The 26,649-nt window shown below is 44.7% G+C and overlaps 3 protein-coding genes and 1 long non-coding RNA gene across 7 annotated transcripts in view; 1 reads left to right on the top strand and 3 right to left on the bottom strand.

The window, feature by feature from the left end:
• Positions 1-3,267, bottom strand: part of LOC132216086 (zinc finger protein 883-like) — a 681,654-nt gene extending 678,387 nt beyond the window's left edge. For 2 of the 3 annotated variants that reach the window (XM_059665166.1, XM_059665165.1), the window contains exon 1: positions 2,888-3,267. The gene's annotated coding sequence lies outside the window, so the exon portion shown is untranslated. The remainder of the gene's footprint in view (positions 1-2,887) is intronic. The other variant, XM_059665159.1, reaches the window with a different exon arrangement.
• Positions 1-6,320, top strand: part of LOC132216168 (uncharacterized) — a 21,056-nt gene extending 14,736 nt beyond the window's left edge. Inside the window, exons 2-3 of the long non-coding RNA XR_009448716.1 lie at positions 5,943-6,048; positions 6,114-6,320. This is a non-coding gene — a long non-coding RNA (uncharacterized LOC132216168). The remainder of the gene's footprint in view (positions 1-5,942; positions 6,049-6,113) is intronic.
• The window catches only part of LOC132216081 (oocyte zinc finger protein XlCOF6-like), a 128,737-nt gene that overhangs the window by 16,806 nt on the left and 85,282 nt on the right, over positions 1-26,649 (bottom strand). The gene's annotated exons all lie outside the window — the stretch shown is intronic.
• On the bottom strand, positions 4,947-22,500 carry LOC132216098 (zinc finger protein 883-like). Of its 2 annotated transcripts, none has more exons than XM_059665188.1 (2): positions 18,226-22,500; positions 4,947-5,912 (listed from the first exon to the last, which is right to left on the bottom strand). In XM_059665188.1, exon 1 carries the CDS (start codon positions 21,585-21,587, stop codon positions 19,737-19,739), a length of 1,851 nt encoding a protein of 616 aa, XP_059521171.1. In that variant the 5' UTR covers positions 21,588-22,500; the 3' UTR covers positions 4,947-5,912; positions 18,226-19,736. The 2 variants fall into 2 exon arrangements, with proteins under 2 accessions (XP_059521171.1, XP_059521170.1); XM_059665187.1 differs by lacking the exon at positions 4,947-5,912 and adding an exon at positions 8,468-8,804 and having other exon boundaries at positions 19,875-21,766.

Here is a 26,649-nt window from a genome sequence, read left to right on the forward strand (position 1 = left end):
GAACACAACGGAATTGATAGCTGTGTCCCTAACTCCTCCTGCCCGGAAAGCCACAGAATGTATCAGTTACTCAGCCTGCCCTTATCTCAGCCAATGGGAAAGCAAGGGAAACTAGCCCCCGGCCCTCACTCAACCAACCGGAATCGACCAAGTGCCTCCACCCCTCTCCCCAAGCCCTATAAATTCTTTGTTCTCTTGGGACTCTGGGCTTTCTCTCGCATCCAGTCATGGAGGCGGAGGGGGACCAAGGCCGGGCTTGAATAAATGACTCTATGCTTTTGCATAGGACTCGGCTCCTTAGTGGTCTGTCTTGGGGGATCTTGAAATCTGGGAATAACAGTAACCAGACCCGCCTTTCTGAGAACCAGTAATTCTAATCCTTACACACCTTCCCCCCCTCAACCTCCTCCAGGGCACCCGGTTACTGTGGACACCAGGCCCTAATGCCAGTGCACGCTGCTCTCTCATCACAGTCACATTACTCACTGTGATGGCCCTCAGCAGAGCAGCTGGGTTGGGTGGGAAGGATTGGGGGAGGGGAGGGTAGAGGGCAATGCCATTTAAGGTCTGGGCGATGCCTGCAGGGCCCAGCCTTCCTTCCAAGCAACACCACTGCAGTCTCCCAGATCCTGAATCCAACACAAAGCCAAGCGTCCGTTTATGCTTCGCCTTTAAATCCCCACAGCAGACCCCGGAACCATCAGCTCACACTTCCACCAGATGTGCTCACCACTGGGTAATGTTCATCCCCTTCCCATCTTCAGACCCCAGGTTCACTCCCTCAGCCCTGGCCCCTTCCTGCTCCAATGCCGCTGGGTCTCGCTGGACTCACCCATGAACTTGGCATATGGCGTGTAGAGAGCTTGTAGTCCAGCCGCATCCAGGACCCCCCCAGGCCCCTGATGGACCCACAGCCGGGAAAGCCCCGAATGAGTCTGTGCCGTCCTCCCTGAAGCCTCTGATCTTTCCGTCAATACTCACAGCCACATCCTCAGGGACCTTCAGATCCAAGTCACCCCCGTCCTCTCTGCCCTGCACCTGCTGTGTCCTCAGAAGCCACAACACTCCTCTCTCCCCTCCACCTTCCTCACGGTCCTCCACGCGGGACTGAGCTGCAGGACGGGACAGGCGCCCTCCCCAGGCTGTGGTGTGTGTGTGAGGAGGCGGTGAGGGCCTGGGGGACTCGAACTCACGTCAGCCCGTCTCCTCAGCGGGGACGCAGCCATTGCCCTCTGTGGGCTGAGCGGGGCGGGAGCAGAAGCCGCTGCAGGAACGGAGGTCCCTGGCCGGGCCCTGGGCGGGTCTGGTGGCGACTCCGAGCTTCAATCCCACGTGTGCGCTGTGAGCACCACTGCAGGCTCCACCACGGGCTGCGAGGCGGGGAGCACCACTCTCCAGCCTTCCCCACTGGACTCTGCGACCAGGTACCGCCGACCGCTTAAGACAAAATGGAGAAAAGACTACCGGTCCCGCACACCAGAACTTGAAAAACGGAAACGCCCTTTCGGAGCTCCCATTGGCTTAGCCTGGTGGCATTCCACGCGCCGCCTTCTGGGTAATGTAGTTCCCAAGCTCCACGACAAGGATCCTATATTTCCTCAGCTGACTCCAGGAATGGTTTTGAGGGCAAACAGCCCAAGAAAACACCAAGTATACTCAGGACCCTCAGTGCCTTCAGGGGAGGTGATTTCAAGGGCAAGTTTGTTTCTGGGGCACCCGCGTGGCTTCCTTTAGCTGCTGGATTTGCATATCTTTCTTCAGGACCAGCTCTTTTCTGAATGGCAGGCATTGTGTCTTCTTTCAGGCCATTAGGCATCTGTCTCCTTCAGGCTAAATGGAGCTTGCAGAGGTTGCTCAAGTGTCTAGCTCATCTAACCTGCCTCCATTGAACAAAGTTAATGTCTCAAAACAGACATCACTATTTAAGAGCATCTGCTTCTGGGGCCATTTGAACTGTCAGCTCTGCCTGGGCTGCAGTGTGGATAAGATGGCCAAGAGACATGTGAAAAAATGGTGAAAGACGCTGATCACCAATGAGATGTAAATTAAAGCAACAATTAGATACCACCTCACAACTGTCGGCATGGCTACAGGTAACAAAGGACAAGTGCTGGTGAAGATATGGAAAAAAGGGAACACTAGTACACTGCTGGTAGGAATGCAGACTGGTGCAGACATTATGGAAAACATAGGGACTTTTCTCAAAAAATTAAATATGGAACTGCCATTTGACCCTATGATCACACAAATAAGAATATATCCTAATAAACCTGAAACAATAATCTGAAAGAATGTATGCACCGCTATGTTCATAGCAGCACAATTTACAATACTTAAGATTTAAAAACAGCCCAAATGCCCATCAGTAGAAGAGTGGATAGGAAAGCTGTGCTACATTTATACCATGGAATGCTATGCAGCGGTAAAAAGGAAGTATCTCTTAACCGTTCACACAGCATGGAGGGACCTGGAGAGCATCATGCTAAGTGAAATAAGTCAGTCAGAGAAAGAAAATCATCTCTTGATCACACACATAGATGGAACCTAATTAACAAAATTAACTGAAGAATGGAGTGGATCCAGAGACATGGAAGCATGGAAGAGAGTGCAGAATCTCAGATGCAACTCGAGGGAGGGTAAAAAAAAAAAAGAGAGAGAGAGAATAAACACCCCTGGGTGAGGATTAAAGAAACACACACACACACACATACATACCAAACAAAGCCACATGAGCCTTGAGCATTTTCTTCAGTTCTCTGGCAGCAACAAGAAACCTCTAGCTTGCTGTGTTCTGGGTTGGCTCTAAATTTGTGTTTGTAAATCTGTCTTCAGTCAACTCTGTCCCTGGAAATGCTGACACCCCCCCCCCACGCCCGCCCCATGGAACTTTCACCTGCTTCACATGAGTCAATTGCTTTTGGTGTTGTTGTAAGGAATGTCCAAACCTGTGGGGAATTTTTCTAAGTTTCTTTGACCCAAGTTGGCAATATTTGCCAGGAAGCAAAATAACAACAGATTGAGTAATGGTAAGAGGAACAGCAGTTTTGCACCTTTTTCATACATGAGACTCAAAGAAGACATATGGGGGTTACATGAAATTCACTGGTAAAAATTAGAGTGGGGAAGACTGAGGAGGGAAATTTCTGGGATTGAATAAAAAGTTAAAAAAAAAATAGGCACAAATTTCTTTTTAAAATATTCTCCAAGCTGTGACTGGTTTGGCTCAGTGGATAGAGCAACAGCCTGCTGACTGAAAGGTCCCAGGTTCAATTCTGGTCAAAAGCATGGACCTTGGTTGCGGGCACATCCTCAGTAGGAGGTGTGCAGGAGACACCTGATCAATGATTCTAATTCTCTATCCCTCTCCCTTCCTCTATGTAAAAAAATCAATACAATATACTTTCCTTTAAAAATTATATATTTTATTGATATTTTACAGAGCGGGAGAGGGATAGAGAGTTAGAAACATCGATGAGAGAGAAACATCGATCAGCTGCCTCTTGCACATCCCCTACTGTGGCTGTGCCCGAAACCAAGGTACATGCCCTTGACCAGAATCAAACCTGGGACCCTTGAGTCTGGAGGCTGACGCTCTATCCACTGAGTCAAACCGGTTAGGGCCAATATATTTTTCTTAAAAAAATGTTCTCCAATACTTAAGAGTTAATCTTTAACACAACAATAATAATAATTCTAGCTCTGAGGTCTTCCGTGTGTGGAGATTGTGCCTTTAGGAGTCTGTAAAAAAGGAAATTTCCCTGAAAATCTAAAGGTATGTTATCCTAGATGCAAAAAGGCAATAGGCTTAATAAGGTAAAGATTGACCTTTGCAAAGAAACAAAACGAAAAAAGGAGGCTAGGACATAACTATCCCTGTGAGTTGCTTTTACTTAGAAAGTTTTAATTTCAAACCATCGTAGGAGGTTACTTTTGTCCTCAGAGTTTGTAGGATTCCCCATGCCATGCCTGGCTACCTGAGCTCAGATCTTGCATTTCCTTATATTATTCCAATACAAAAAATGTTTATTTTTTTAAAGTAAAAATGCACAAAATGAGTGATATGCCAACATCCATCTTTGTTGTTCCACTGTCCTATTGTTAAAAAAAATTGCCAAAACTCACAGCACATTAGGCAGAACATATGGTAAGATGTTTTAACAAAAATACAGACTCAGCAAGTACACTTCTGAGAAAAGGCTCACCGTAAATTCCTAGAAAAAATACAACCAAACAGTGAGGTAGCATAAGAAACTTACAAAATAAAATGTTTAAATAAATAATGATTGACCAGACAAAATGTTCTCTAGGATGTGACGAATGTGAATCCCTCACACACCACTGGAAAAATGCAAAAAAGTACAATCAGTTACGGTTTATTTTATTTATGTTTTAAAAACAATCTTTATTACTTATTAGCATACCATAGAGCTCAGCTATTGGTTGAGTCACTCCATTCTTAGTGAGACATGCTCATAGACACTGATGGTTTTTGTTCTTAAACATATTTTCTGAGCACATAGCTCTCCTGTTGCCAGAGAGTGAGGACGTGTGTGCTCACATCTCTGTTCCCAGCACGAAAGGAGCCAGCAGCCAATGATGCCCTCTACCCCTGTGTGTGTGTCAGTGAGCATCTCAGGGTGGATCCTTCCCGGCGTCTGATACCCATCAGGAACTGGTAAATAAACCCCCTGTGTGCTGGCATCTAAAAAAACCAACAAACATATTTTCTTATTGATTTCGAAGAGGGAGAGGGAGAGAGATTCACTGATCGCACCTCCTGCACGCCCACTACTTGGGATTCAGCTACAAACCCAGACATGTGCCCTTGGCCAGAATCCAATCAGGGACCCATTAGTTCACAGACTGACGCTCAATCCCCTATTCCAAACAGGCTAGGGATAGGTTTATTTTTTTATTTTTAAAAAATAGTTTATTAATTTTTAGAGAGAGAAGGCAGAGAAAGAAACATTGATGGAAGAGTGCCATATTGGCCAGTGACCTCCTGCACACCCACTTCTGTGGATCTAGCCCACAACTTGGCACATATCCCAACCGGTAATCAAATCTACAACTCTGTGCTGCACAACATGATGGACAAGTACTGACCCACACCGGCCTCGGTGGTATATTCCATTTAGATCACAATTTGCTAATGTCAGTAAATTTAAACATTCATCTACTCAAAAACGACAGACTATGCACTGAAATTTTGACAAAGGTAAATAACACTTATATACATACAAGGAATTATATAGAAATGTGTGTACCAGCTTTTTTAGAAATAACCAAATACTTACTAAATTGGACAAACTGATGGTGATATATCAGTGATAAGAATATCAGAGCCGAAACCGGTTTGGCTCAGTGGATAGAGCGTCGGCCTGCGGACTGAAGGGTCCCAGGTTTGAGTCTGGTCAAGGGCATGTACCTGGGTTGTGGGCACATCCCCGGTTGGGGATGTGCAGGAGGCGGCTGGTCGATGTTTCTCTCTCATCGATGTTTCTGACTCTCTATCTCTCTCCCTTCCTCTCTGTAAAAAATCATTAAAATATATTAAAAAAAAAAGAATATCAGAAAAAAAGATGAGTTACTAGTGTAACTTTAAGAAATCTCCAAGTATTTATGAAACATAAACTAAAATGGAAAAATACTTAGAAAAATAAAGTTCTCTATGAAAATGGAATGTAAGTCCAGGGAAACGAGGAAAGCTGTGAAGAACAGGGACAGATTAAAAGAAGTCATGAAGCAATTACGCAGAGACAGATATGGTCAGTTTCAGTTTCAGTTTCATGCACATGTCAAGATATATGAAACTATACTTAACACTTGTAATTTACTCATTATAGCTGTTAAAAATGGTTCAATTGTATTCTGGAAGAACAGGTTTGGCAACTCTATATTCAATACCCGTACTTATGACCTCTGGGTGAGTCTCATCTCAGTGACAGAAAATGTAATAAACGATGAAGAACTTTCACCCAAACCCACAAAAGCCACATTCCTGAACTAAAGACAGCCTTTGTCTCCATCTGTCTTTTTCTTTTTTTTGTACTGTATTTTCATTTAAATTTTTTTTCCAATCTGTAATTTCTCCATCCTTCTTTTGATGCCAGCGCGACAATGGCTCTGATGGAAACTTCTGAGAAACTACAGGAGCCACAACCCATCTTGATTATAATCAATGACAATGACTGCTCCCCAGAAGATAAACATGCCTGGAGTCCCTCAGATCTGTGTACAAACAGCTCTTGTAGTCTTTTCCTCAAAATAATTCCAGGATGCACAGTTAGGTGAGGACCATTCCATTTAATGGGCTGCAGTCTCATTCAACAACAATTAGGTCAGTGTTTCTGTAGTGAAAGGGTTTCCCCTGAATACAACTGTGCTCAAACCAGTGGCCATCACCCGTGATATTGTAGGTATTAGGGCACATGGGCCTCTGCAACTCCTGGGTAAGAGATTCACTTCACACGTATTGGCATCTCTTGCAAACAAGAAAAAAAATTCATGTTCCCAGACATTCTTGAGGCTGTCTCATCTAACCCCTCTTTGGAATGATCTCTATGTGTCAAAGCATCCAGTTTCACATGAGAAGTAGAGTGGCCACAGTGTTTCCTAGGAAAAATGGGCATCAGTGTAAATTAGCCAAAAACTGCTGAACTAATTTCTGAACCATACTGTTGTCCCAAGGGCAAAAATGTTTGAGACCCCATTCAAGTTTTTCACCTCATCATGCTTGGAAAGCCCATATCTCCTTATAAACTAACCTATAGAGTAAATAGAACACCCCAGATTAAAGAAGTCTTAAGAAAAAGCCTGCATTATTTTACAATCCAAAGAGACAAGAGACTGGCAGTTCTTCCATTGATGACTTAGGCACGCAATAAACTCATCATTAGCATCTAGGGAAAGTGTGTCAATGAAAAAGGCAGTCCCTTTGCAATATGTTTACTGGGGCCAACTGTAATGAGGCCTATGTGACAACACAAGACAGGGAAAAAGTAAGAACTAAGGGCTCAGGTATTCCTCATTTCCGTCAACAAATTAGAGAACAGACTTAGCTTCCCTGGGCACAGGAGGTTGGTGACTGATGCCATCTGCAGGGGCCTTATAGGTCGCTCAGGTGAAATACCTTCAGCAACAGAAATATGCAGTGACACAGATCTGGTAGGAGATCTCTGTATATTAGAATGGGCAAAAAATTACATAGTGTTCCAACATAAAAACACACAAACACAACAGCAAAAACACTTATGGGAACTTTACATAATGTAGGTGATTAAATGTATGATACAATTCAGAAAAATGAGGGTCCACAAATTTTCTTTTACTATTGTTAAGTTCTAAGAAACTACATTTCCTACACATCTAAGAAATTTCTCACATTAGTACTCTTATGAGAGGGAATTTAGAAATTTGGCTGAGAGATACCTCACATTAATTGCACTAATAATAGCTTTCTCCAGTGTGAACTCCCTGATGATACTGAAGACCACTGCTCCTTTTAAAAGATTTCCCACATTCAGTGCATTTATAAGGCTTTTCTCCCATATGAACTCTCTGATGTCGATCAAGGATGGTTTTAGTGGTAAAAGATTTTCCATATTCACTGCATTTATCAGGCTTTTCTCCAGTGTGAACTATCTGATGATATAGGAGACCTTTTCTACCTTTAAAAGATTTTGCACATACACTGTATTCATAAGGATTTTCTCCTATATGAACTCTCTGATGTCGATAAAGCATGGTTATAGTGGTAAAAGATTTTCCAGCCGAAACCGGTTTGGCTCAGTGGATAGAGCGTCGGCTGCGGACTGAAAGGTCCCAGGTTCGATTCCGGTCAAGGGCATGTACCTGGGTTGCGGGCACATCCCCAGTGGGAGATGTGCAGGAGGCAGCTGATTGATGTTTCTATCTCATCGATGTTTCTAACTATCTCTCTCCCTTCCTCTCTGTAAAAAATCAATAAAATATATATTTTAAGATTTTCCATATTCACTGCATTTATCATGCTTTTCTCCAGTGTGAACAATCTGATGATATAGGAGACCTTTTCTACCTTTAAAAGATTTTGCACATACACTGCATTCATAAGGCTTTTCTCCTATATGAACTCTCTGATGAAAACGAAGGGTAGTGCTCTGGGTAAAAGATTTCCCACATCCCCTGCATTTATAAGGCTTTTCTCCCCTATGAACTCTCTGATGTTGATGAAGGAATGTGTTATCGGAAAAAGATTTCCCACATTCATTGCATTGAAAAGGCTTTTCTCCAGTATGAACTCTCTGATGATATTGGAGACCTTTGCTACTTGTATATGATTTCCCACATTCAAATCATTTATAAGGTTTTTCTCCGGTATGAACTCAATGACGATGATGAAGCTCATTGCTAAAGGGAAAAGATTTCCCACATTTACCTCATTTATAAGGCTTTTCTCCCATATGAACTGCCTGATGACAACAAAGCTGAGTGCTCTGGGTAAAAGATTTCCCACATTTACTGCATTTATAAGGCTTTTCTCCCTTATGAACTCTCTGATGGCGACGTAGGGCAGTGCTACTGGGAGAAGATTTTTCACATTCACTGCACTGCTAAGGCTTTTCTCCTGTATGAACTATCTGCTGATCAGGAAGGCCAGTTCTCCATGTAAAAGATTTTCCACATTCACTGCATTTATAAAGCTTTTCTCCCATATGAAGTCTCAAATGTCGATGAAGGTGGGGTTTAGTGGTAAAAGCTTTGCCACATTCACTGCATTGATAAGGTTTTACTCCAGTGTGAACTCTCTGATGAAAACGAAGGTAATGCTCTGGGTAAAAGACTTCTCATATTCACTGCATTGATAAGGCATTTCTCCCATATGAACTCTCTGATGTTGCTGAAGAATGTTTTTAGCGGTAAAAGATGTCCCACATTCACTGCATTTATGATGTTTTTCTCCAGTGTGATCTCTCTGTTGATAATGAAAGCCCAAAAATTTGGTAAAATATTTTCCAGATTCAGAGTGCACGCAACACGCATTTCCAAGATGGACATCTTTTTACTGAATAAACGTGTGGGTGCAACTAATGTCATTCTTACAATCTTTTCTACTGCGAGAGGGCAAAGGCCAGGCTGAGGGACACCCCCCACACGCACAAAATTTTGTGCACAGTGCGTCTAGTAGTTAATAAAGAGGATAAGGATGTAAAGACAATATTACAAAAAATATATATACATGACCAATAGGAATAAAGAAAATGTTTTCATAAGTAATCAAGATGGAATGCCATAGGCTGCCCACAACACTACCAACCACAAGTTCTTCCCTAGGAATTTATTTTTTTATTAAACCTTTATTGTTTGTATTATTACAGTTGTTTCTCTTTTTCCCACCCCATAACTTCCCTCCACCCAGGTCCCATCCCACACTCCGCCCTCACCCGCCCCCGCACTGTCCTCATCCATAGGTGCACAATCTTTGTCCAGTCTCTTCCCGCATCTACCACACCCCTTTCCCCCCCAAGAATATTCAGTCCACTCCCTTTCTATGCCCCTGATTCTCTTATAATCACCAGTTCATTCTGTTCATCAGATTATTTATTCACTTGATTTTTAGATTCACTTGTTCATAGATGTGTATTTGTTGTTCATAATTTGTATCTTTACCTTTTTCTTCTTCTTCCTCTTCTTAAAGGATACCTTTCAGCATTTCATATATTACTGGTTTGGTGGTGATGAACTCCTTTAGCTTTTCCTTATCTGTGAAGCTCTTTATCTGACCTTCAGTTCTGAATGATAGCTTTGCTAGATAAAGTAATCTTGGTTGTAGGTTCTTGGCATTCATCACTTTGAATATTTCTTGCCACTCCCTTCTGGCCTGCAAAGTTTCTGTTGAGAAATCAGCTGACAGTTGCATGGGTACACCCTTGTAGGTAACTGACTGTCTTTCTCTTGCTGCTTTTAAGATTCTCTCTTTGTCGTTTGCTCTTGGCATTTTAATGATGATGTGTCTTGGTGTGGTCCTCTTTTGGATTCCTTTTGTTTGGGGTTCTCTGTGCTTCCTGGACTTGTAAGTCTATTTCTTTCACCAGGTAGGGGAAGTTTTCTGTTAGTATTTCTTCAAATAGGTTTTCAATATCTTGCTCTCTCTCTTCTGGCACCCCTATAATTCAGATGTTGGTACACTTGAAGCTGTCCTAGAGGTTCCTTACACTATCTTCGTATTTTTGGATACTTTTATATCATTTTGCTTTTCCGGTTGGGTGATTTTTGCTTCTTCGTATTTCAAATCTTTGCCTTGATTCTTGCGATCCTCTAGTCTGCTGTTGGAACTCTGCATAATATCCTTTATTTCAGCCAGTGTATGCTTAATTTCTAGTTGGTCCTTTTTCATAACCTCGAGGGTCTCACTAGATTTCTTGAGGGTCTCACTACATTTATCGGTGATCTCACAAGTGTTTTTGAGGGTCTTACTAAATTTATCAGCAGTGTCTAGAAAGTTCTTAAAAAACCTTAAAAGTGTGCTTTTGAATTCTAAATCCAGTGGTTTACTTTCCTCCATTTCTGTCATTTGTGACCTGTTTCTTTGTCTCCACATTTTTTATGCTTCCCTGTGTTGATAGAGTGGCTTTATGTGCTAGGTGTCCTATAGAGCCCAGTGGCTCAGCCTCCCCAATTACCTGAGGTAGACACTCTTGGTGAACCCCTTTGTGGGCTTTGTGCACAGTCTTGTTATAGTTAAGGCTTGATTTTTGTAGGTATCACTGGGAGGAATTGACCTCCAGGCCAATTGGCTGTGAGAGTCAGCTGTGTCTATGGTGGGAGAACTTCTGTGCTGAAGACACCCTTATGAGGCAAGACTTGCTTCAGTGGGACTTTGGTGCTCACTGAGTCTGCCCCCTGAGTGTGTCCCTTATGGATCTGAGGTGTTGTATTCTGAATGGTCCCACTCTAACCACTGGGTACACTGGCTCTTGGATCTAAGGAGGTGCTAATTTAGCCTCCGCCTGAGGCTACCCAACAGGAGCTACGAAGAGATCTGCAGATTCCCCTTCCTTGTTTGGGGTTTGGAGGTGCCCAAATGAGGCCCAGCTGTGAAGCAATGCAAGCTGCTGTGGGGCCTTGGGCCTTCTCTTGGAAGTTCTGGGTCTGTCTGGTCCAGCTGCAGTTTGTTAGGTAGTTTTCAGATTGCAAAGGGCCAGGGCATTCATATGCAAAAGCCTTTTCTACAGCTTGGGTGAGGCAGGGTCTCAGAGAATCAACAGGGCAGAGCAAGCAGCTATGTCTGATCCTCAGCCCTGCCCTAAGGGGCCCCACGTCTCACTGTCCCTGTAATTGCTGCAAGCACCTCTGAGAGAAAGCTGCCCTCGAGTTCTGAGTTCTGCCCACTGCCAGACAGTCCAGTTTCTCCCTGTATGAGTTAGGGTCCCCAGAGAATCACCTGGAACTGGAGTTCAGAGCAGTCGGGGGCTTGTGACTCCCTCCAGATTCAAATAGACAGCCGCGTCCTCAGTTGCTAGCCCTTGCCACGTGCACCTCCATACCTCTGCACTTCCGCACCTCCTCTGAGTCTCAGGGTACTTTTCTCTTTCCTTCTAGTTGTAGAATTTCCACTCAGGCAGCCTTCCTGTAGTTCTGGATGATGACCGTTTTGTCTTTTAGTAGTATTTTTGAACTTGTTGTGGGAGGCAGCAATTTCCGGTGTTTACCTATGCCGCCATCTTTGTTTTCCCTTCCCTAGGAATTTAGTACAGCGGGGAATACTGGTACTTCAGGAATAGAAGGGAGCACTGGAAACAGACCAACCTTCCCCAGGACAGCAACTACCCAGGAAACTGCAAAATCAAGCAGTACCACAGTCTACATGGGAGGACAGAGCACACCCTGGAGAATGGGCCCTGGGAAATCGCAAAGCCAAGTCCAGGTCACTGGTGAGAGTGAGGGTCTTACCCAGTGAGGATATAAGTTCAAAATGCTCCAGCATCACATTCAGGTGCAGCTGTGTCTGACACTCATCAAGGAGGCTCCATTACTCCCTGGAGAAGTACAGGGCAATGTCCTCAAAGGTCACGCCAACCTGTCAGAATTGAGAAAATTGAAACCATGGTTAAAATTTTGAGAACTAGCTATCCTACTCCTTACACATCTTCCCCACCCTCAACCTCATCCAGGGCTCCCCAGTTTAGTGTGGACACCAGGTCCTAATTCCAGTGCTGGCTGCTCTCTCATCACAGTCCCATTACTCACTGTGATTGCCCTCAGCACAACAGATCGGTCTGGAAGGGGGACAGCAGAGAAACACCATCTAAGCTCTGGGCGTTGCCTGCAGGGCCCCAGTCATCCTACCAAGCAATACCACTGCAGTCTCCCAGATCATGCATCCAGGACAAAGCCAAAGGTTTTTGCTTCATCCTACAGGCCTAAAACCAGCCCTGGATGGTTTGTCTCAGTGGACATTGATTTAGACAGTGCACTGAATTATCCCGGGTTGGATTCTAAACAAGGACAAATGCCCAGGTTGCAGACTCCATACCCAGTAAGGGCTTCCAGAGGCAGCCTCTGGATGATTCTCACTTATCAGTAATGCCTCTCTCTTTCTCTCTCTCTCCAGTTTAAGAACCCATTGTGGCCCTCGAGTCAAAAAGTTTGCCCACCCCTGGACCCCATTCCAACTTTAGACCCCACGTTCACTGCCTCAGCTCTGCCACCTTCCTGCTCCACACTATGGACCTCTCTGGACTCACCCATGAACTTGGCAAATGGCACCCAGAGAGAGCTTGTGAGGGTTCAGATGGACCTACCACAACCCAATTCCTGGTGGACCCCACAGCCTGGGGAAAGCAGGTCATGCGGCTCTGAAATCCTCCCTGCGCCTCTGATCTTGGTTTCAATACTCAGAGCCCACATCCGTAGGGGAATTTCAAATACGAGTCGCCCCTGTCCACTGAGCCCTGCATTTCCTGTGTCCTCAGAAGCCACAACACTCCTCTCTCCCCTCCACCTTCCTCAGTGTCCTTGGCGGCGACCTGAGCCCAGGCTGCAGGGTTGAGGGTAAGGAGGCGGTGAGAGCAGGTGTGGGGGGGGCGGGGGACGCGAACTCACATCAGCTGAGTAACTGGGCAAGGCTATTGCCATTGGACGCCGTGCGTATTCCCAGGCAGGAGAGGCGGGTAAGAAGCAGGGGCAGTGGAAGGGGATAAAGGGGTTCCTGTTCCGTCAAGGACGTGGGTAACCCGGTGGCGTCAGCCAATTTCACTTCCACGTGCGGGCCGAGCGTGCGAGGACTCGGGCCTTCTGCCCCGCCCACCTGGAGCCGTCCGCCCTGTACTGGAGTAGATTCTGGGTGGAGACCAATAGCCGCCTAGAGAGCACCGGAAGTCCCGCCCATGCCCGCTGGGACGCAAGAGAAAGGCCGTTTCTGACCCTTCATTGGCTAAGCTGCTGGTAGTCCTCACAAGGCCTTCTGGGTAATGTGGATTCCAGGGACACCTGCTGGTAGGGACGCTGGGAAATGTCCTTCCTCAGGTAAGAGACATCTTGAAAATGGCTAGAAAAGAGTCGTCCTTTTTCCTGGTAAAATGACTGCAGTCCTTTTTATGAGAACACATTATCCGTGAGACCAATGCAGCTCGTCATACTACAGAGGTTTGCCTGCATTACACAGTCTGGACAGTTTTAGGACACAAAGGACGTCTTCACACCACCATAGATGTTACAAATAGTACACAAGAATATTCCACAGACCTATCCAGATTAATTGGTGGTTATAGCATGGACTACGAATGTGAGTATAAACAAATCGTTTCTGTTAAAGAATAGTTTAGACAGCCGCCATGTTGGCTGCATAGCTTGCAGCTCCCTGGGGGCTGCCAGTCTTCAAACAGCAAAGGCTAACCCAGGGGTGGGCAAACATTTTGACTCGAGGGCCACAGTGGGTTATTAAACTGGACCGGAGGGCCGGAACAAAAGCATGGATGGAGCGTTTGTGTGAACTAATATAAATTCAAAGTAAACATCATTACATAAAAGGGTACGGTCTTTTTTTTTTTTTTAGTTTTATTCATTTCAAACGGGCTGGATCTGGCCCGCGGGCCGTAGTTTGCTCACGGCTGAGCTAAACAAAAGCCCAGAAACCAGCTTTAGTCAGCCGGGGTTCAGCCCGCAGGACCGCAACATTGTATCAAATACAGAAGGTAAACAAAGGCCAGAAACCTGCTTTCAGCAGCCGAGGCCTCAGAGCTAAAGCTGGCCCAGAAAAAAAGAAAAGAAAAAAAAAGCGGTTGGGAGCTTCAGTCACCTGCCAGCCTGAAAACGGCCCTCAGCCCCTCAGCCAGACTGGCCAGGCACCCCAGTGGGGACTCCCACCCTGATCCAGGACACCCTTCAGGGCAAACCAGCTGGCCCCACCCGTGCACCAGGCCTCTATTCTATATAGTAAAAGGGTAATATGTCTCCCGGCACCGGGATCAGTGTGACAGGGGGCAGCACCCAAACCCCCTGATCGTCCTGCGGCTCTGTGTGTGACAGGGTATGGAGCCCCAACCCCCTGAGGGGCCCTGCTCTGTGCATGACAGGGGGCAGCACCCCAACCCCCTGATCCGCCCTGCTCTGTGTGTGACAGGGGGCAGTGCCCCAACTCCCCTACTGGCCCTACTCTGTGACAGGGGGGAGCTCCTCAACCCCGATGGGCCCTGCTCTGTGTGTGACAGGGTACGGAACCCCAACCCCCCTGATTGGCCCTGCTCTGTGCATGACATGGGGTGGCGCTGCAACCTCCCCATCGACCCTGCCTTGAGTGTGATGGGGGGGCGGTGCCCCAACCCCCCAATAGGCCCTACCCTGAGCGTGACTAAGGGTGGCATCCCAACCTCCCGATCCGCCCTGCTCTGAGCCCGACCAGGGGCTGCACCTAGGGATTGGGCCTGCCCTCTGCCACCCAGGAGCAGGCCTAAGCCAGCAGGTCATTATCCCCTGAGGGGTCCCAGACTGCGAGAGGGCACAGGATGGGCTGAGGGACCCCCTCTCCCCCCCACCCACCCCCCGAGTGCACAAATTTTTGTGCACCGGGCCTGTAGTGCAATACATATTCACATGGAAATGCAAGGGGGCTGCAGACTGGGAGAAGGTACATTTCCATAACACAAGGAAGCCAGGTGCACTTACATCTCCAGAAGACAAGGGAGCAGCAACAGTTGCATTTACATAAGACAAGGGAACTGGAAGTAGCCAGGAAAGATCTATATTTACAAAATAAAGAGAAGGAAGCACTTCATTCTGATGGAAAAGAAGACAGCCCAGAGAAATGGAAGGATTATAAGGGAGGATGGCCTTAGGAATCACTATAGTAACCAATTGGAAGGGGAATATTGACCAATCAGAGGGGATATCAAGACACAGGAACTGCAGCCTTTATAAGCCATGGGTAAAAGAACTCAGTAGGACCCTTTCTCCCTCCCTATGTGGAAGTTCATTCTGTGGGACTCTTCCCTCTCCCCATGAGGGAGTCTGTATCTATTCTTCAACAAATTTCCATCTTTGCTATACAAAAAAAAAAAAGAATAAACAAATACATATTCATACTAAAAGATGACCTATATATATACAGCTCCAGCACTTTAAAACCACATGAGATATTATAAATAACAAATAATGATGGATGGGTATGCATATGTGCAGTGAATCTTTAAAATTCATAATTCTGTAAGAACCTTGTACTACTTAAACATTAGGACCAAGTTGGCCTGGTATTACTTACTGTAGAAGCATCAACCTATGAAAGAGGAGATTAGGGTTGGATTTCTGTTTGGGATAGAAGCCTGAGGTGTGGGTTTGATCCTGAAAGATCAGACAGAGGCCTAAAAACCAGGACTACAGGCTTTATTACAGCAGAAGCGCCTGCCCGGCTGTCTCGCAAGGGGAGAACAGCAACATGTGCAGGGGTGGGCACGCCTTTTGAGGGGCGGAATGGGAATGGGTGGGGGGCTTAGTGTACTTGGGGCACACTGATTGGTGGCTTACTGCATTGTCCATATAGGACAAGGGCTTAGGGTATTTGGCAGGTGTGGATTGGTGGTCCAATCTATAGTCCATATAAGGTACCTGGGTAATCACTCAGGTATTTCTGAGGTGAAGGTAATGTCATACTCCACCCACCAGTTGGGGGTAGGGAGGATCTATCAGATCCCCAGTAGGGCGTATGCAGGAGGCCACTGATCAATGATTCACTCTCCTCATTGATGTTTCCATCACTCTCTCCCTCTCCTTCCCTCTTTGAAAACAATAAAAATCTTTTTTTAAATTGAGAGCAAGAAACGCAGTGAAGTATACACCCAATTGGAACATGTCATAAAGCATAAAAACTAAGTAATGTAGAAGAGGAGTTGAAACAAATCTAAACCCTACTAGGGCTAGAAATAACTTCTAAATAAAACTAACCTCCAGCACACTGAAACTGGAAGGATAATCACAGGAGTGGTCTGACACTCCCCAGAAAGTTCTGACACAGGGCACTACCTGGTTTGGCTAAGTGCTGTAGACGGCGGCAAACCACCGCTAGTGAGCCACATGCGGCTCTTTGGCCCCAGAAGATTATACTGAGTGTGGGTTTTCCACAAAATATGCCATACTCAAGGGGCCAAAGAGCTGCATTTGGCTCACGAGCCTGCAGATAGCCGAAGGGCAAGTTTGCCGAACACTGGCTCAGTGGATAGAGCATCTGCCTGGGGACTGAAGGATCCCTGGTTTGATTCGGGCCAAGGGCACATGCCTGTGTTCTAGGCTGCATCACCAGTAGGGGGAGTGCAGGACACAGCCCATGCATAATTCTCTCTCATCACTGATATTTCTCTCACTTCCTCTCTGAAATCTACTAAAAACAAATACATAAAAAATTTAAAAATCAATAGAAAAAATATCCTCAGGAATTAAAACACATTATACCAATACAAAAATTTCCTAAATCAAAAAGGCAAAAAATGAGTGTAATTCTCACATCCATATTGGCCATCCCATTGTCTTTATGTTACAGAAAATTGCCGGAACACATAAAACATTAGGCAGAACATATGATCAGAGGTTTTAAGAAAGATACAGACACAGCAAATTTACAACTGAGAACAGATTCACCATAAATTTCTAGAAAAACTATAATCAACAGTGAGGTAGCATGACAAACCTACAAAATAAAATGTTTAAATACATAATGATGGACCAAACAAAATATTCTCTAGGATATGAAGAATGTGAGTCCCTCACACACCACTGGAAAAATACAGAAAAGTAAAATCAGTTAAGGTTTATTTTATTTATTAAAAACAATCTTTATTACTTATTAGCATACCATAGAGCTCTGCTACTGGTTGAGTCACTCCATTCTTAGTGAGACATGCTCATAGACATTGATGTTTTCTGTATTTAAACATATTTCCTTATTGACTTCGGAAAGGAAGTGAGAGGGAGAGAGAATCATGGATCGCACCTCCTGCAGGCAAACTACTGGGGATTCAGCCCCAAACCCAGACATGTGCCCTTGGCCGGAATCCAATCAGGGACTCTTTAGTTCACAGTCTGATGCTCAATCCACTGTTCAAAACCAACTAGGGAAAGGTATATTTTTTATTTTTAAAGAATAGTTTATTAATTTTTAGAGAGAGAAGGGAAGGAGAGAAACAGTGATGGAAGAGTGCCATATTCACCAGTGACCTCCTGCACACCCACTTCTGAGGATCTAGCCCACAACACAGGCACATATCCCCACTGGCAATCAAATCCACAACCCTGTGCTGCACAACATGATGGACAAGTACTGACCCACACAGGCCCTGGTGGTATATCCCATTTAGATCACAATCTGCTGATCTTGGTAAATTTAAACATTCCTCTACTCAATCCCCTCTCCCCCTGACTATGCACTGAAATTTTGACAAAGGTAAATAACACTTATATACATACAAGGAATTATATAGAAATGTGTGTACCAGCTTTTTTAGAAATAACCAAATACTTACTAAATTGGACAAACTGATGGTGATATATCAGTGATAAGAATATCTATCAGAAAAAAAGATGAGTTACTAGTGTAACTTTAATAAATCTCCAAGTATTTATGAAACATAAACTAAAGCAAAAAAAATACTTAGAAAAATAATTTTCTCTACGAAAATGGAATGTAAATCCATGGAAAATAGGAAAGCTGTGAAGAACATGGACAAATTAAAAGAAGTCATTATCCAATCCCCGAACTTATGCCCTCTGGGTGAGAGTCTCATCTCAGTGACAGAAAATGTAACAATGAAGAACTTTCACCCAAACCCACAAAAGCCACATTCCTGAACTAAAGACAGCCTTTGTCTCCACCTTTCTTTCTTTTTTTTTGTACTCTATTTTTGTTTAATTTTTTTTCAATTTTTAATTTCTCCATCTTTCTTTTGATGCCAGCACAATGGCTCTGATGGGAACTTTTGAGAAACAATAGGAGCCAGAAAACATCTTGATTATACTCAATGACAATGACTGCTCCACAGAAGTTAAACATCCCTGGAGTCCCTCAGATCTGTGTACAAACAGCTCTTATAGTCTTTTCCTCAAAATAATTCCTGGATGCACAGTTAGATGAGGACCATTCCATCTAAAGGGGTGCAGTCTCGTCCAACAACAATTAGGTCAGCGTTTCTGTAGGAAAGGGTTTCCCCTGAATGCCATTGTCTTCAAACCACTGACCATCACCCATGATATTGTAGGCATTAGGGCACATGGCCCTCAGCAAGACCTGGGTAAGATATTTACTTCACAAGTACTGGCATCACTTGCAAACAAGAAGAAAAATTCATTCTCCCAGACATACTTGAGGTTGTCACAGCTACCCCCTCTTTGGAGTGATCTCTATATCTCAAAGCATCCAGCTTCACATGACAAGTAGAGTGTCCACAGTGTTTCCTGGGCAATTATGGGCATCAGTGTAAATTTGCCAAAAACGGCTGAGCTAATTTCTGCACCATACTGTTCCCCAAAGAGAAAAATGTTTCAGACCCTATACAAGTTTCTCACCTCATCATGCTTGGAATGCCCAGATCTCTTTATAAACTAACCTATAGAGTAAATAGAACCCAGATTTTAAAAAGTCTTAGGAAAAAGTCTTCATTAGTTTACAAACCAGAGACAGCAGACTGGAAGATCTTCCATTGATGACTTAGGCAGGCAATAAGCTCATTATTAGCATATAGGGAAAGTGTGTCACTGAAAATGGCAGGCCCTTTGCAACATTATGTTTACTAGGGCGAACAGTATGAGTCCTATGTGTCCTATGACAGGGAAACAAGATAGAACTAAGGGCTCAAAACTAATTTTCTTCAACAAATTAGACAACAGAGTTCCCTTTGCTGGGCACAGGTGCAGGGTGATGGATTCCAAAGGTAGGGACCTTATCGGTGGTTCAGGTGAAATACCTTCAGCAACAGAAATATGCAGTGACACAGATCTGGCAGGACATCTCTGTATATTAGAACGTGCCACATAATTACATAGTGCTCCAACATAAAAACACAAACACAACAGCAAAAACACTTATGGGAACTTTACATAATGTAGGTGATTAAATATATGAGATACAATTCAGAAAAATGAGGATTCACAAATTTTCTTATAGTATTTTTAAATCCTAAGAAACTACATTTCCTACACATCTAAGAAATTTCTCACATTTGTACTCTTAGGCAGGGAGCAAATTTAGAAATTTGGCTGAAAGATACCTCACATTAATTGCACTCATAAGGCCTTTCTCCAGTGTGAACTCTCTGATGACTACAAAGGGTACTTCTCTGGGTAAAACATTTCCCACATTCACTGCATTTATAAGGCTTTTCTCCTGCATGAATTCTCTGATGACAACGAAGGTTACTGCTCTGAGTAAAAGACTTTCCACATTCACTGCATTTAAAAGGCTTTTCTCCAGTGTGAACTCTCTGATGACTACGAAGGCTGGTTTTACTGGTAAACATTTTCCCACATTCACTACATTGATGAGGCTTTTCTCCTATGTGAACACTCTGATGACTACGAAGGTGGCTGTTAGTGGTAAAAGTCTTCCCACATTCACTGCATTTATAAGGCTTTTCTCCTGTATGAATTCTCTGATGACAACGAAGACCACTGTTCTGGGTAAAAAACTTTCCACATTCACTGCATTTATAAGGCTTTTCTCCGCTGTGAACTCTCTGATGATTACGAAGGCTCCTTTTAGTGGTAACAGTTTTCCCACATTCACTGCATTGATGAGGCTTTTCTCCTGTGTGAACTTTCTGATGACTACGAAGCCTGGTTTTACTGGTAAACATTTTCCCACATTCACTACATTGATGAAGCTTTTCTCCTATGTGAACACTCTGATGACTACGAAGGTGGCTGTTAGTGGTAAAAGTCTTCCCACATTCACTGCATTTATAAGGTTTTTCTCCTGTATGAATTCTCTGATGACAACGAAGACCACTGTTCTGGGTAAAAATCTTTCCACATTCACTACATTTATAAGGCTTTTCTCCATTGTGAACTCTCTGATGAATACGAAGGGTGCTTTTAGTGGTAAAAGTTTTCCCACATTCACTGCATTGATAAGGCTTTTCTCCTATGTGAACTTTATGATGATACAGGAGACCACTGGCTTGTGTAAAAGTTTTCCCACATTCACTGCATCTAAAAGGCTTTTCTCCAGTGTGAACTCTCTGATGAATATGAAGGTTGCTTTTAGTGGTAAAAGTTTTCCCACATTCACTGCATTGATAAGGCTTTTCTCCTGTGTGAAGTCTCTGATGAATATGAAGGTTGCTTTTAGTGGTAAAAGTTTTCCCACATTCACTGCATTGATAAGGCTTTTCTCCTGTGTGAAGTCTCTGATGACAACCAAGGCTGCTGTTAGTGGTAAAAGTTTTCCCACATTCATTGCATTGATAAGGATTTCCTCCTGTGTGAACTCTCTGATGATAATGAAGATGAGAGTTAGTTGTAAAAGATTTTCCAGATTCAGAGTACACAAAACATCGACTTCCAACATGGACACTCTTTTCCTGAATAAACATGTGGGTGCAACTAATGTCTTTCTTGCATTCTTTTCTGGCGTAACCATTTTTCCTCCTTTGAAACGTCATCCCACGTGTCGAAATAGCATTTGGACTGTCCCTGGTCTGAGTAGCCTTTACGTGGAGATGTTCTGGTTCGGTAAGGACACCCTGCCCAACTTCCCTGCAGGTGAAACGATTCTGGGACACACTGAAATCGCAGCTGTTTTCAAGTAAGATCCGATCCACTCCTCTAATGAAAATCTCTCTCACATACTGCTCGTGAAATTTTACACTGAAGTAAAACCGTTTTGCACACGCCCCACACCTCAACAGTATCTGTCCATGTAGTGTTCGCTGCAGGTCCATTATGTGGAAAATGTTTCCCAAGACTATCCCACAACTCTCACAGGGGTGGCTCTTCTGGGAAGACAAAGATTTTTTGGGAATCCTTGCCTGTGACACTCTAACAGAAACGTTCTGCTCAGTTGCTGCCTCCACATTCTCTGCTCCACAGCAGCAACCTGTATAAAAGTAAATACTGGTGAGGTACATGTTGACCTTATGAAAACAGAATATCTTCACCACCAATGATTAACTGTCATTACTACGCGTGATTCCACAGAAAGATTTTCAAAATGAGTGAGTTAGACAGTGAGGAAATTGCTATTACAAAAAACCTGACCCCAAAAGTCAGTCGATGATGGAAATCTCACCAAGAGGGACAGAAGCACAGCATAAGATACAAAGAAGAGACGATTGGTCTACTCCTTGTTCTTACACAAACGGCTTCCTTTAGGACCTTACATTCTGACTACGTGAGTCTGTGTGGAATAATTTCAAGCTGCTCAAAGACATAAAAATTAATTGTGTTGGATCACAGGATATTCAACTTCAATAAAGTAACATGTGTGCTCTCCAAGGGGCTTTAGGCATGGACCAACATTGGCTTGTAGTAGAGAGAGACCTGTGAATGAGGCAGAGGTGCAAAGTCCAGAATGGTTAAGGTTATCCGTAAGCTGGGAATCTAAGTAGCAATTATCACAATTAGAACTGAGTAGTTGGCAAGGTATCAACAATAAGCACAAACAAGCATAATTCGATGAGGAATGGGCAACTGTAACAAAACACTGGGGTTGTACCTATGAATGTAACAAAGGTCAGCAGAGAATTCCTCCCCAATGATCCTTCTCCAAGGCAAGACCGCCTGGGGGCCTACTGTGTCATTCATAAAGTCGTGTTTCTTCTGTGATGCACAGATGATTCTTCCCCTTCAATCCCATTTCAGGTATTACTTGGGATAAATGATGCAAAGAACATGGATAGTCAGCACTGTGGTAGAATAACAAAGCACAAAGGAGATCACAGACAAAAGACGTATGAAAGTGACATCAGCAAGAGGGCAGAATGAGAGATAGAGAATCTTTCCCATTCCCAGTGTAAGAGACAGCTATCCATTAAATAGAATCCCATAGGAAATGGGAATAAGAGTACCATGAAGACAAACGGTAATACTGAATACCAAATAAAGATAACTGCATAGAAAGGATGACAGGAAACTAACTAGGTGAGCAAACACATCTGAAGATACCTAGTCAAAAACATGGGTTAATTATAATTAACTAAGTAAGGAATTACATGAAAGAAGGAAGGAAGGAAGGGAGGGAGGGAGGGAGGGAGGGAGGGAGGAAGGGTCAGCCCTAGCTGGATTGCTCAGTGGATGGAGTGTAACCTGCGACTGAAAGTTCCCAGGTTACATTCCAGTCAAGGGCACATACTCAGTTTCTTGTGCAGTGGTCCTCAACCTTACAAATACCGCGACCCTTTAATATAGTTCCTCATATTATGGTGACCCCCCAACCATAAAATTATTTTCGTTGATATTTCATACCTGTAATTTTGCTAATGTTATGAATCGTAATATAAATATACTAGGGGCCCGGTGCACGAAATTCGTGCACTGGGTGTGTGTGTGTGGGGGGGGGAGTGTCCCTCAGCCCAGCCTGCCCCCTCTCACATACTGGGAGCCCTCAGGCGTTGACCCCCATCACCCTCCAATCGCAGGATCGGCCCCTTGCCCAGGCCTGACGCCTCTGGCCTAGGCGTCCGGCCCAGGCAGCGGGGACCTGCAGTGGCAGCGGGGGGCGCCGCGATTGTGCGGGCTCCGCCCCTGCCCCTGCAGGATGCCTCTGGCTGAGGCGTCCGGCCTGGGCAGCGGGGACCCACAGCTGCAGTGGCCCTGCGATCGTGGGCTTCGCATTAGGCCCAGGCAAGGGGCCCCTAGCTCCTGGGACTGCCAGCTTCGACCGTGCCCAGCTCCCATCGCTGGCTCCACACCTACATCCTGCTATCACTGGCCAGGGCGGCAAAGGCGCCTGATTCTACGATCATGGCTGGGCCCCCAGCTCTTAGCTCCCCAGCTCTTAGCTCCCCCCTGGGTTTCCGATCACTGTCAGTGGCAGGGGGCTTCTTCCTACTTTCCCTTTCGCCTCCCTGCATTGTGCCTACATATGCAAATTAACCGCCATCTTGTTGACAGTTAACTGCCAATCTTAGTTGGCAGTTAATTTGCATATAGCCCTGATTAGCCAATGAAAAGGGTATCGTCGTACGCCAATTACCATTTTTCTCTTTTATTAGTGTTGATGACATGAAGAATGTATTTTCATTGTTACAAATTGAACATAATTAAAGCATGGTGATTAATCACAAAAGCAATATGTAATTATATATGTGTTTTCCGATGATCTTAGGCGACCCCGGTGAAAGGGTCATTCGACCCCCAAAGGGTTCGCGAACCACAGGTTGAGAACCGCTGTTCCTGTGGGTTCAGTACCTAGTAGGGGGTTGAGAGCAAACAACTGGGTTGTGGGCTCGGTCTCTGCTGGGGGGTGTACAGGAGGCAGCCAATCAATGATTCTCTCTCATCACTAATGTTTCTCTCTTTCTCCCTATACATTCCTCTCTGAAATCAATAAAAATATCTTTTAAAAAAATAAAAATAAAGGGTCAGCATTACCACTATCAGCCACTGCGCTTCTCATTGATCCTAGCAACCTGTTCTCCAAAAAACTAAAATTTTTGTTTATAAAGACCACAGAATGCCCTGGCCAGTGTGGCTCAGATGGTTGGAGCATCGTCCTGTATATCCAAGGGTTGAGGGTTCAATTCCTGGTTAGGGCACATATCAGAATGTGGGTTCCATATCCGGTTTGCAAGTGTGCAGAAGGCAGCCTATTGATATTTCTCCCCCATACCTATCTCTCTCTCTCTCTCTCTCTCTCTCTCTCTCTCCCCCCCCATTTCCTTCCTTCTCTATGTAAAAGGAATAATACATAAGAATTTCAGGGTAGCCAAAAATAAACAAAAGAAAACAGAGATCTCAAAAAAGTCTAGAGGCAAAGTAAATAACAAGACAACCTACCAAATCTTATGTATAACATTCAGAAAATGTAATTATAAGGAGAAATTTTATAGAGATAAATGCCTCTATTGTCATAAATAATAATAGAGAAACATGGTAATTAGCTGTACCTCCGCTACCCTTCCCATTGGCTAATCAGGGCGATATGCAAATTAACTGCCAACCAAGATGGCGGCCGTCAGCCAGTCAGCTTGAAGCTAACAGAAGGCTTGCTTGCTTCAGTGACAGATGACGCCAACGTTCCCCGCCTGCGGTTGCCGGCATCTGAGCTTGCAGTTTGAAACATTGTTACAAATATAGAAGCTAAAGAACTGGAAACAGCCTAAGTGCCCATCAGTAGATGAATGGATTAGAAAACTGTGGTACATCTACACGATGGAATACTATGCTGCTCTAAAAAGGAAGGAACTCTTACCATTTGCAACGTCATGGATGGAACTGGAGAGCATTATGCTAAGTGAAATAAGTCAGTCAATAAAGGAAAAATACCACATGATCTCACTCATTCATGGATAATAGAGACCATTATAAACTTTTGAACAATAATAGATATAGAGGCAGAGCTGCCTCAAACAGATTGTCAAACTGCAGCAGGAAGGCCGGGGAGGGTTGGGGGACAGGAGGTAGGGGGGTAAGAGATCAACTAAAGGACTTGTATGCATGCATATAAGCATAACCAATGGACATAAGACACTGGGGGATAGGGGAGGCTAGGGGACTGTCTAGGGCGGGGGGGGGGGAATGGACACATATGTAATACCCTTTGTAATACTTTAAGCAATAAAAAATAAAATAAAATAAATAAATAAATAAAATAAAATGTACCATAAAAAAAGCAAACAAAAAAAACAAATATAGAAGCTAAACAAAACCCCAGAAACCTGCTTTTAGCCAGCCGGGATCTCAGAGCTGGAGTTGAAACAGTGTTTAGATTATAGAACCCAAACAAACCAGATACCTGCTTTCAGCAGTCGAGGCCTCAGAGCTGGAGTCAAGCTTCAGAGCTAAAGCTGGCCCAGAATAAAAAAAAGAAAAGAAAAAACGGGCAGGTTGGGAGCTTCAGTCTGAAAACGGCCCTCAGCACCTCACCCAGACTGGCCAGGCACCCCAATGGGGATCCCCACCCTGAAGGGGGTGTGACCAGATGCAAACAGCCATCATCCCCTCATCCAGGCTGGCCAGGCACCCCAGTGGGGACCCCCACCCTGATCCAGGACACCCTTCAGGGCAAACCAGACAGCTCCCACCCATGCACCAGGCCTCTATCCTATATAGTAAAAGGGTAATATGCCTCCCAGCACCGGGATCAGCGGGGCCTCAAGGCCTCCAGGCACCGGGATCAGCGCGACAGGGGGCAGCGACCAATCCCCCTGATCGCCCTGTGGCTCTGTGTGTGACGGGGGCGAGGCCAAAACCTCCCTGTCTGCCCTGCTCTGTTCGTGACAGGGGAAGGTTCCCAACCCCCTGATTAGCCCTGCTTTCTGCCTGATAGGGGGGAGCTCCCCAACCCCGATTGCTCTGCGGCTCTGTGTGTGACAGGGTGCAGCGCCCTAACCCCCTGATCGGCCCTGCTCTGTGTGTGACAGGAGGCAGCGCCCCAACTATCCAATCGGCCCTGCTCTGAGCCCGACCAGGGGCTGCACCTAGGGATTGGGCCTGCCCTCTGCCACCCGGGAGCAGGCCTAAGCTAGCAGGTCGTTATCTCCCAAGGGGTCCCAGATTGCGAGAGGGCACAGGCCAGGCTGAGGGACCCCCCCCTCCCCACTGAGTGCACAAATTTTTGTGCACCGGGCCTTTAGTTGTCATAAAAGATCTCAAAGAACCTAACATGAGACCTCAGGAAACTAGAACCAAACAGGAAAGCAAACCCACAGGTTTCAAAGGACAGAAACCATAAATATTAGAACCATAAATAAAAGGAAGACAAGAAAAAAGAAAGGAATACCTAAAAGGTAAATTTTTAAAAAGGATATGAAAATGTGCAAGACTTTAGCTACACTAAAGCAAAAACAAAACAAAAACCAAGACTCAAATAAGTAAAAAAAGAAATGAAAGATAAGAAATTACCCCTGTCACTATGAAGCACAAAGCATCATAAGAGATGCTGATGACGACATGACCCTCCACAGAGAAATTTGTCAAGATCTGACTATGAACCCCTGAAATTAATAAACAAGTTCAGAATCCTGTCCA

The sequence above is a fragment of the Myotis daubentonii genome, chromosome 15 (genome assembly GCF_963259705.1).
Source record: "Myotis daubentonii chromosome 15, mMyoDau2.1, whole genome shotgun sequence".
NCBI lineage: Eukaryota > Metazoa > Chordata > Mammalia > Chiroptera > Vespertilionidae > Myotis > Myotis daubentonii.

Excerpts from the sequence above, each read along its gene's own strand:
- LOC132216098 (XM_059665187.1), bottom strand. The coding sequence starts at position 21,587 with ATGTACCTCACCAGTATTTACTTTTATACAGGTTGCTGCTGTGGAGCA. Across the intron at positions 8,805-19,874 it reads CTTTTACTCAGAGCAGTAAC|CTTCGTTTTCATCAGAGAGT; the intron begins CTTCGTTGTCAT and ends CCAGAGCATTAC.